The following is a 10,538-nucleotide window of genomic DNA, read 5'->3' on the forward strand; positions in this document are numbered from 1 at the left end:
GGGACTGAACGAGACGTACAATCTTCCAGGCCTCCGATGGGGGTCTTGTCTGCGTCCAGAGCATCGATGTGCTTGTCTTCGAGTCTTTGCATTAGGGCTGCATTGTGAGCAGATGCCGCTGGTCAGCAATGGGGCGCTTACTTATCCTGCTGTAGGGGTCCGCATTGGCCATTGAGAATATATAACCAACGGATAAGTAGATGAGGACAGTCTTCATGTCGATGGTATTCTCAGCGCGAGTGGGTATGTCTGAGGGTCTTCAGCCTCTCTTTAGAATAGCATATCGGCCCTTTAATACCCTCGAGTGGTGGTCATGTGCGGTGTCGCATCCAGAGCGAGTCATCTGCCGGAAGCCGCCCTTCTGACCCACTACCCTCCTCATCAGAGTCGACTGATCTGCGTACACTGCTTCTTCAGGTACGAAATTGCTGGACATGCAGGGTCTTCTATCACCGTGACCCTCATAATGCCAGATGGTTCTCTCACATTTGGGGCTAGTATAGTCACGTTGCACCAAGATACCCTCTCCGCAGCGCCAAGACAACTCCACCGCCCTGCACCAAGGGTCTAGCCAGACCTGACACAACGATCGGACATCACATATCAAGTGACAAAAAGCTGACATCATACTGATTAGTTAAGTTGCCAGCATCACTTCGCGCACGCTGACTCGCCGTCTCTCCCGCAAGGTTCTGAGCTGTCAGAATGATGGCAGATAAGCGGATGCGTCGGGTCTGCTATCTCCCACTCTCTGTCAATTCTCGGCCTGGGCCGACCCCAGGGACAGATGTCCGAGCGACGCGGGGCGTCTGCCATTGGCCGGCGATCACTTATCGGTGCCAGGATATGGCGACGCGCGCTGCCTGTTTCTGCGTGTCGGATTAGCAATGCTTATTCGTTGCACTCCGTACAGACCCCATCCGCCCATCCCGCATTTTTCTCCGCAGATCACATCATAGATGCCCCTCGCCGATAAAATGTCCTCGCGACGCAATCCGCTCCTGGAGCGATACTTCTGTCCTCAAGAATTACAATGACCGCTGCCACTCATCAGAAATCCGTACCGTCAGAGCAGACGCCCCTTCTGGGCCGTTTGGAAGAGGTGCACGATGCGCCCCGCGTCCCGGTGACGGTCTTCCAGGGCTCGGCGATCATGGTAGCCATGGGTCTGCTGTTGTTTATTCAAGGTACAGTACTGTACACACTCGTGTTTCAGGGCTGCACAGAGGCTGACCGAGCAGCCACCCAAATCACCGCCATGACCACCGCTCAATCGGCCATTGCCACCGAGTTCGACGCCTTCTCCGTGGCCACATGGTTCAGTTCCGTGTTCCTGGTAATTTCCCTGTCTAGCTGTGCAGCCACAAGTCAATGCGGAGCTAACCAGGCAGATCGCGTACTCGAGCATCACGCCCCTCTCCGGCCGACTGTGTCAGATCTTCACGCCCCGCGTCTACGTCTTCTTCACCTCGAGCCTGCTGGCATTGGGCCTGTTTGTCACCGCGGCTGCCCCGAATCTGGCCGTTTTCCTGGCCGGACGAGCCATCGCGGGCTGCGGCGCGGGCGGACAGAGCGTGACGGCGCTGGTGCTGGCGCTGGACCTGACGAGCAAGAAGCGCCGGGGACTGTTCCTGGGCCTGATCAGCGCGGCCATGACGACGGGCATCGCGTCGGGGGCTGTGCTCTCGGGCCTCCTGACCACCGTCTACGGATGGGTGGGTTGCCCTCCGTGGTGTATTGTACTTGTTCCTGCTGCTGACCGTACCGCAACACAGCGTCTCATCTTCTGGATCCAAGCCCCGATCACCCTCCTCCTCGCCCCGATCATGTTCTTCGCCATCCCTCTTCCACCCGGGAACAAGCAAGGTGAGCAGGATGGGCGCACAATACTCCAAAAGCTAGCCCAGGTCGACTACGCGGGCGCGTTGACCTTAGTAAGTCCAAACCAACCCTCGTTACCGTCCCGGGGGAGAACCCCCGGACCCCCCTTCTTTTCAACTTCCCAGTTACCTCAACCCTAAGTACTGGGGGCATATACCGTCCCGGGGGAGAACCCCCGGAACCCCCCTTTCTTTCAGCTTCCCAGTATACTTCAACCATCTAAATGCAAAGCTAACAAAGCAGACCCTCTCCGTAACCCTCCTCCTCACTAGCCTGGCCTCTCCGACCATCCAAATAACCCCAATCCTGGGCTTTTTATTCACCACCGCCCTCTTCCTCACCATCGAATCCTACTACGCCACCCAACCCATCATCCCACTGCACCTCATCCGCCAGCGCCCCGTGCACCTGACCTGCCTCGCCGGCCTCCTGACAATGATGGCCCGCTGGGCCGTCCTCTTCTACACCCCCGTCTACGCCATGGTCGTGCGCGACTGGACCCCGGCCTCAGCAGGACTGATCCTCGTCCCCACGAACGCAGGCTTCGGCCTCGGCGGCGTGTTAGCCGGGTGGCTGCACATCCGCCAGGCGCAGAGCTACTACCTCTCCAGCCTGCTAGCCTACACCCTCTTCGCGCTGGCCGCGCTCCTCCTCGCCCTCCTCGCCGTCCCATCCTCCCCCGTCACCGGCTTTGTGGCTGCCACATTCCTCCACGGCCTCGCCGTCGGCGCCCTCCTGAATTACACCCTCTCCCACCTCCTCCATCTCACTCCCCATAACATGCATTACCTGATCGGGGCACTGGTGGGCATGAGCCGCGGGTTCGCGGGGAGCTTTGGCTCCGCGATCGGCGGGGGCTTCTTTGTCCGGGAGTTGCGGCGCGGGGTGGTGCAGGGGTTCGAGGAGTACGGGGTCGACGGGGAGAGGGAGAGGGAGCTGGTGCGCAAGTTGGTGGGCAGTCCCGCGTTGGTGAAGGGGTTGCGGGGCGTTGAGAAGGTGGTGGCCGTGGCGAGTTATCAGGCTGCGTTGCAGCGCCTGTTTTTGGCGAGTTGTGTGCTGATTCTGCTTGCTGCGGTGGCGCAGGCGGGGACAGGGTGGAGGGGCAACGGGGCTAAGGCTGGGGATGAGGGGGAGGAAAGGGAGGGGAGGGTTTAGCTTGCTGTGCTGTATCTATGCTTAGCGGCTGGAGAGCGTTCCCGGGGGAGAACCCCCGGACCCCCCTTTCTTTCAGCTTCCCCGTATAACGCAACCTTGGCCCTTATCTATAGAGGTAAAGGGCGGGGCTTGAGATAATACTGCACAGGGTTTGCGGGTGCCGGGAAGTTGAAAAGAAGGGGGGTCCGGGGGTTCTCCCCCGGGACGGTATATGCCCCCAGTACTTAGGGTTGAGGTAACTGGGAAGTTGAAAAGAAGGGGCGTCACAAGGCATTTATACTCCAAAGCAGCATCGAGATGAAGCCTTCTTAGAGAAGACATTTCGATCATCTTGAAGCCATGACAGAAAAGACCTTCAAATTATTGCCGACATATGACCCTACTAGGTACGTATCCGTATAATGTATAGTAGAAGGAGCATACAGAGCAAACACGGCAAACACTAACCCTCCGCAATGCCAAGCCAGCCTTGTCCAATGGGAATCCAAGAACCGTGTCCAAGCGGAGCCGGGGTCAAATCGTCCAAGCGGTGCCAACAGTGCCAACAGGTCAAAACGCACGCCAATTACAGGCCTGGAAGTCCAGGAAGTGTAGTATAAGTCGCCAGTTCTGCTCTCCACAAACAGCGAAATCACTTTCGATCCTCGAGACGGACTACGACCATCATGCACTACAACCGCATCGCCGTCTACGGCCACCGTGGCTGGGCCAGCTCGGTCATCGTGCACGCCCTCGCCTCCTCGGGCGCCCCGATTAGGGTTCTCCACCGGCCGGGCTCCGACATCTCGACCCTTCCCGGTAATGTCAGCGCCGTCGAAGTCGATGTGTCCGACGAAACGGCGGTCATTGCTGCCCTCGCGGACATTGACATCGTCATGTGAGCATTTCGACGGCCTGTTCACCCTCATCGGCCAACCTCCATACCCGCGCCCTACCCTACACCAAACATACAGCTAACGCAGCATAGATCCCTCGTCGGCCACGAAGGCGTCACCCGCCAACACCACCTCGTCAACGCCATCCCCAAAACCTCAGTGCAGCTCTTCGTCCCCTCCGAGCTGGCCGCCCGCTACGACGCCCAGGGCCTGCGCATCCCGGTCAACCAGGCCAAGAAAGCCGTGGAACTCGCCGCGCAGGCGACGGCGATCCCCATGACGATGGTGCTGGTGGGCAACTTTGCCGAGTTTGCGCTGGCGACGCCGTATGCCGCCTCCCCTTTTCATTATTCGCCTTCAGTAAAAGAAAGAAAACTGATACAGCGACAGGGCGATGGGCGTCGACTACGCCAACAACCGCATCATCTTCACAGGAGACAGTGCCACCCGCCCTGTGAATCTCTGGTCTGTCTCTATCTGAGCGCGCAATGATCTGCTGTCGGATTAACTGCGGATTAACTGACCCTGGAGAATAGCACCCGAGCCTACGTAGCAGCCGCGTATGCCTCCATCTTCGCGTCTACCCCGCTCGACTGCCTGAAACACCGCACGCTCACGCTCTCGGAACTCCGGCCTACCGGCGATGACATCGCGGCCGCGCTGACGGAGCGGCATGGGGCCCGCACGCGGCGCGCAACGGAGACGATCGACGCGGTCGACGCGCAGATCGAGGGGTTTCTGCGGGCGGGGCAGCCGTTTGCGCTGGCGTTCTACTGTCGGAGGATCTGGGGGGCGGGACTGCAGACGGGTATGGTGGGGGAGGATATCTGGGAGGTGCCGGGGTATGTGAAAGCTGGGGTGGGGGAGTTGGTGGTTGGAGGTGGATTGGGGGCGTATCGGACGTTGCCGCGGGAGGTGGCGGGGGTTTTTGAGGAGAGGTTCGCGGCTTGTGCTTGAGGTTTGATGGACTTGCTTGCGAGAAAGGCCGCCTTGTATCTATCACGTTCTGCGCAAGGTCCAGCTCGGAAGGGTTGATCTATCACAAGCTAATGGGCGGTTGCACATGTCAGTTTCATCGCTGAGGGTGTGGTGTTACACGTTTTTTCGTTTCCATATGACCTGCACACTTTTGGGACCGTGTAAACGCACCTGCTGCTGGAGAGGGGCCTCGAGCCGTCTTGGTGTGGTATACCAGCCTTTCCCCAGTCCCCACATCATATTCAGGCAGTTTCGTCCGAATCCACCAGCAAACTCAACCGAACGCGTCCTCCTCATCATGAGGTTCTCGTCCGTCGACATCGCCACCTGTCGCTTCCTGCAATGCCACGCGCTATTTGTCTTCCAGACCCAGCTCGACCCATCGCAGCTAGAGGAAGCCTTCCAGCGACCATTGAGTTGAATGTCCATGATTGGATTCTGACGAGTAAGGATCGCGAGGGCCGCGGGTTTTGTCTGTATGGGTCGTTGCATGCGGAGCCTTGGGCGCAGCTGGGGCGGGTTGGTCGGAGGTTGGTGGGTGGGTTTAATTAACTGTGAGTTAGGTGGTGATGGTGCGGATGGAGAATCGTTTGTCTTTGTTTTGGTTATGATGGCCTTGGTTATCTTGGAATGAGCGGTGGTAGCAATAATGTACTCCTGGTTGTACGGGAACAGTATCTGTCGGTGAGGTTATATGTTTCCTATCTTATTCCGTTTCCCATATGTACATCGACCCGCGGGGAATGATTTGGTATGAGTTTGATAATTCTCGAATCTGATGATAGCAAGTTGATGAACCAAGTCATCTTACGCGAGGCTTCGAGTCGGTACTGTACAGACTCTCTCGCGCACGAGAAGCTCTCCTGTCAACCGAAAATCGGAGCAGTCACGATACAAACATTTCTACCTTTCTGCTCAACTGTATACTCGCCCATACCTGTCTAGGACTGCGAAGAAACAACATCGGACCAGATCAGGCTGCCTCGCACAAGGCGACGATGTCGTCAGGGATGGACGGCCTCAAAATGTCAATCAACGACGCCAACGGGATCCAGTCCAGCGTGCCGTGAATTGTCTCGATGGCCCGTCCGCTGTACAGAACCCGGGCGTAGTGCTCCGAGTCGGTCGTCTTCCTATTCTAATGTTTAGCATTCGCTTTGCAGTCCCGGACTTCCAAGCTTTTCTAATTGATTATGAATGGATGCCACGTACCAAATCTCAAAAGCGACGTTCGACCCCATCCCCGGCCAGCGCAGCGCTCGAATCCCCAAAGCACCTAGCATGGGCCCCAAGTCCCCGTCATGCACGAAGTTGTGGCTGTAGACCAGAGCCGAGCTGCCCTGGGCCACCGCTTCCAGGTGCTGCACAATCTCGCTGATGAACAGCCCCTCCACAAGCTGGATGTATCGCGTGGCGTTGGCATTGTGTCTCCACCAGTAGTTCCACTCCCAGTCACCAGCCCGGAAAACCTCGTCCGCCTGCTCCTGGGTCACGCACTGGGACTCGTCCTTCAGGCTACATGGTAGTTGGTAGCCGTTGCACAGTCGGCCCTGGAAGTTGTCGGCGAAGTGATCAAAAGTGGAGGTCCAGCTCGAGGTGTTGGCATCGAACATGTCGGCCAGCGTGGTGCGAAGCGACGCCGTGACTGCCAGATGCTCTTCCCACACCGGAGTGGACTCAATGGCGGACAGCAGATCGCTCCGTGCGGAACAAGAAAACCCCTGGTCGACGGTATCGATGCTAGACGCCTGCTGGTGCAGCGGCAAGGACCCCGGGTAATCCGGCCACATCCCTCTCAGCACTCCGCTCGCAGATTCCTGCGTCAGGGCGGAGCTACTGCTGCGGAGCCACACTTTCCTGCCATTATCCTCGTTCGGAGCCGACGGGATGAGCTGCAATCGCTCCTGGTACACTTCCCGAAGATCGCGACCGTGTTGGTAACCGTCCAAGAAGCCTCCAACCGTGAGTTGGGGATACTGGCAGGACCCATTGACGTAGCTGTCTAGGAACGGGTTGGTCGGTTCGGAGTATGACTGCGCGTATACGGGGAGTGGAGAGGGGCTTCCGGACGTCGGCGCAAGGTATAGGAAGGGCTGCACGTTGTTGCAGTTGTATGCTTGGTTCTGCGCCGAGTTAGTTGGTGACTGCTGTACTTGCAAGTATCAAGATGGAAATACCGACCTCGCCGCCGGGAAGAATATTGTAGGGGGTCCTGCGTTGGTGTCGCTGCAGGTATTCGAGGTAGACCAAGCGACCGGACACTGACCCATTGGCAATGGGAGGCGGTAGAGTGTAGGTGTCGGCGCGGGGGTGCGGCATTGAGCAATAATTGTAGACCTCCTCAGCAGACGGCGGGCTGGCCTGATCGGCGGGCGCGGAGTAGATGCCCCCATAGGTACCCAGCGATGTGTTGGTTATGAAGGTGGTGTGATTGAGTGGGGGATAGAAAGTGTCGCGCGCCGCGACCGAGGAGGTCAAGAGGGTAAACAAAAGGGAGATCATGTCGCTGAGGCCTTCATAGATGCTGATCGACATGGCCACGCCGTCGAGACGGGCGCAAATGGTAGCTTTTATAGCACGTCCGCCAGATTCTCTCAGAACCGTTCACGAGTCGGTCTTTTAGCGAGGGAGTTCACGAAGGGGTCGGATTCTGAGGGTGGAGGTTGCGCGTTGCGGGGATCGACAGTGAGCTGCCACTCCCAAACCGCGATTTCCCACGTGGGCATGGCGGTAGCCGAGGAGATGGCGATCGGATTCGCACGTCCATGATGTAAGTTATCAGATAGGCTAGGTCTTGGAAGTGAAGAACAACGGCTGTTTAGCGATGGACGCTAGTTCACCCGCGGACCAAGCATGGGATGATGAATGGGAGAGGGGGAAAGGAAAAGGGAAAGGAAAAGGAAAAGGAAAAGGGCAGTGGAACTGAGCACAGTTGGCGGGTGAAGGTGGGCGGGCGAAGGTGAGGAACGGGCCGGACGATTCCAACTCCAGTCCGAGTCCTCCGTAATGGCCGTGACTGACTGACTACAACAAACCCCGCCCCAATCTGCCTCGATCTGGTATGGTACGGTATGGTGGGCAGTCACGTGGCACAAGATAAGCAAAGGAAAAGCAACTAACGATGGCAGGTCGTCTTGGATGCTTGGATGGACTGATGGACTGATGAGTCGTTGGACTGATGGACTCTGTTCACAGCCTCCCTCACCACCAAATCATGGACATGGATGGGAATCATCTTTCCCCTCCTACGTCTTCATCTGCGACTCCGGCTACTCGGCCTCCGCAGACCATCGGTGGATCTACCACTTCTCCTCCATACTATCTGCCTCTCCATCCCCATCAGCAGCAACCGCCACCCTTCCTCCTGGTGAATCATGTAGACAAACCGCAGCTTCTCCCCCAGGGTCAGGAGCAACCCGTCTTCATCAAGAACGAGGAGGATCAGTCCCCATCCGAGGAATCCATGCAGAAGTTGAAAGTCACCCTGCCGCGCTTCCAGTCAGGCCGACCGATATCGCCCGCCACCTCCGACTTGAGCGACTCCTCCACTCCCGCCTCGGATGACAAGGCTCTGCTCTCTCTTCGTCTGCCTTATGATACCTTTCTGAAACCAACCCTGCAAGGAAGGAGTCTGGATGCCATTTTGTCGCTCCCCGTCACCTTGCGCAACAGTCTGCAACCGTACTTCCACCACTGTGAGTCTCCTGCTCACACACCAGATAGAATGGAGGTTTCCTAACTACCGCAAGTCTCCACTTCGTGTGCGCGCACATGTTTTCCCTTTGGCTCCGAGGAGTTATGCTTGTGGTGGTGGCAACAGGCCATGAATCAGCCCGCATTCCTGTTCATCCTTCTCACCACCAGTGCCATCCATAAGTCCGCGTCGGAGACGATTGCAGGCGGCGTCTCAGTAGCCGCCCAGCAGTCCGCCCAGCACGCCCTTCTCTTCCGCGTCAAGGCATATGAGTTTGTGCGCCAGATCTTGAACGAGTCCGAAACCGCTGCTCTGGAGACAACCGCGTGCGTCGTGGCCCCATTAATTTGTGTTGAGGTCAGTCTTGATGGTTCTGGTTTGGAACGCTGCTGATTGTCGATTATCTAGGCGGCCGACGGAAATCGACAGGCTGCAGATGCTCATGTTCAAGGGCTCAAGAGACTGGTCGAGCTACTTGGGGGTATTGAAAGCCTGGACCATGCAATGGTCTCGCTTTTCTATTCGTAAGGCTTCCTGTTGTGGAACCTGACCGTCTTGCTGACTTTACCCGACTCAAGTGCGGTACATGTGTATGGACTTCTCACCGGCTCGGAACCAGCCTTCCCCATGTCCGAAGAATGGAAGCAGAGAGTCCTCCAAGAGGTTTTTGCGGTCAAGTCCGAAGAGGATTCTCGAGGCCAATCATATTTTGGTAACCGCTTCTTCGCCTCGTCCTGGTCCGCGGGACTTGACCCCAGTCTCAAGCTTCTTCTCCAACATTTTCAACACTTGATGGTGCACTACAACTACGCGCAGTCATCCTTGTCAAAATCATCGGAGAACAACTTCGCCCTCCTGACCGCATACGAGCTTCTCGCCACGACCTACGTTCTCACCCCGTCGGACTTTCAGGATACGCTGCGCATTGCGATGCGGATCTATCTTGCGCTGCGACTTTGGACTTTTCAGGGTTTGCCATGCATGAAATTTGTGTCCGAAGAGCTGCAGCACAGTCTGTATACAACACTCCACCTCCTGCAGAGAACGGCTCCGGATCTCTTGTTCTGGATTCTATTCGTGGGAGGCCTCTCCTCCGTGGGCCACCAAACATCCGCATGGTTCAAGACCTACCTCTCCATCACCGCCGGCCAACTGGCCGTGTACAACTGGGATGCCGCATTGGCTTTGCTGGAAGGCTTCTGTTTCATCTACCGGCCAGCAGACACGATGGCTCGGGATCTCTGGAACGCCGTTCAGCAGCGTCAGGAGCAAGAATTCTATCCGCAATGACAATCAAACCACCATCGATGAGATGGACAGCTGAACTAGTTCGATTGCATAGAGCTAAAAACGGGCTTTGGTCTACAACCCCTCCGGAATCGAGCTGCGGCTAACACTAGCGACGCCGACAGAGTGCTTAGCGACGTATGATCGATTCCTTGCGCTCACCCCCGCTCACTCTTAGCTGCTTTCTTGTGAAAGACCAAGGCACATCCTTCCTCTCAGTTCGGAGTGGTTGGTCGTGAGATTGATTCGAAGCTAAGGCAGATCTAGCGACTCGCTATCGCCCAACTCGGGATGTGGAAATTTTTTCACAACAGCTCACGACCATACTCCTTGAGCAGCATAGCACAGGAAGGCGGGTGGGCCCAGTTGATGGCTGGCATGTTGGGGGCCAATTCTGCCCCCTACCTGTCAGTAATCTAGTACTTTTAAGAATTCGTCGCACAGTTGCAGCATTCCAAGCTTTTATACTTCTTCCACTTTGACGTCGCCGGTCTTCTGAAGGGAAGAACGACAGAAAATCAACCTTGGCGATTTTGCGATCCAAGGATACACGGGATCCAAATCGTCCCCCGATCACTGACTTCAGCTCGTCGGGGTGTCGAAGGAGTGCGCGGATTTGAGTCCGTTTATTCTACTGCGTTGCGGAGCCAGTCCAACGATTATCCGAT

At 56.9% G+C, this 10,538-nt stretch overlaps 4 protein-coding genes across 4 annotated transcripts; 3 read left to right on the forward strand and 1 right to left on the reverse strand.

Moving 5' to 3' along the window:
• Positions 1-967: 967 nt before the first annotated feature.
• Positions 968-3,036, forward strand: BO82DRAFT_383817 (putative MFS multidrug transporter; the record flags this gene model as incomplete). Its single annotated transcript, XM_025638044.1, has 5 exons — positions 968-1,187; positions 1,242-1,336; positions 1,392-1,715; positions 1,776-1,934; positions 2,125-3,036. Exons 1-5 carry the CDS (start codon positions 1,034-1,036, stop codon positions 3,034-3,036), a joined length of 1,644 nt encoding a protein of 547 aa, XP_025491515.1. The 5' UTR covers positions 968-1,033.
• Positions 3,037-3,406: 370 nt separating this feature from the next.
• On the forward strand, positions 3,407-4,868 carry BO82DRAFT_336433 (NAD(P)-binding protein; the record flags this gene model as incomplete). The annotated part of the gene is made up of 4 exons (XM_025633348.1): positions 3,407-3,913; positions 4,004-4,237; positions 4,302-4,376; positions 4,448-4,868. The coding sequence occupies exons 1-4, from the start codon at positions 3,702-3,704 to the stop codon at positions 4,866-4,868; spliced, it is 942 nt and encodes a 313-aa protein (XP_025491516.1). The 5' UTR covers positions 3,407-3,701.
• A 705-nt stretch (positions 4,869-5,573) lies between these two features.
• Positions 5,574-7,526, reverse strand: BO82DRAFT_354761 (histidine phosphatase family protein). The gene is made up of 3 exons (XM_025635276.1): positions 7,071-7,526; positions 6,102-7,012; positions 5,574-6,022 (listed from the first exon to the last, which is right to left on the reverse strand). Exons 1-3 carry the CDS (start codon positions 7,422-7,424, stop codon positions 5,863-5,865), a joined length of 1,425 nt encoding a protein of 474 aa, XP_025491517.1. The 5' UTR covers positions 7,425-7,526; the 3' UTR covers positions 5,574-5,862.
• Positions 7,527-8,103: 577 nt separating this feature from the next.
• BO82DRAFT_365206 (uncharacterized protein) lies at positions 8,104-9,873 on the forward strand (the record flags this gene model as incomplete). Its single annotated transcript, XM_025636994.1, has 4 exons — positions 8,104-8,584; positions 8,639-8,940; positions 8,992-9,107; positions 9,162-9,873. The coding sequence occupies 4 exons, from the start codon at positions 8,104-8,106 to the stop codon at positions 9,871-9,873; spliced, it is 1,611 nt and encodes a 536-aa protein (XP_025491518.1).
• Positions 9,874-10,538: the final 665 nt, after the last annotated feature.

Source organism: Aspergillus uvarum (assembly GCF_003184745.1).
Source record: "Aspergillus uvarum CBS 121591 unplaced genomic scaffold BO82scaffold_30, whole genome shotgun sequence".
NCBI classification, from domain to species: Eukaryota; Fungi; Ascomycota; class Eurotiomycetes; order Eurotiales; family Aspergillaceae; genus Aspergillus; species Aspergillus uvarum.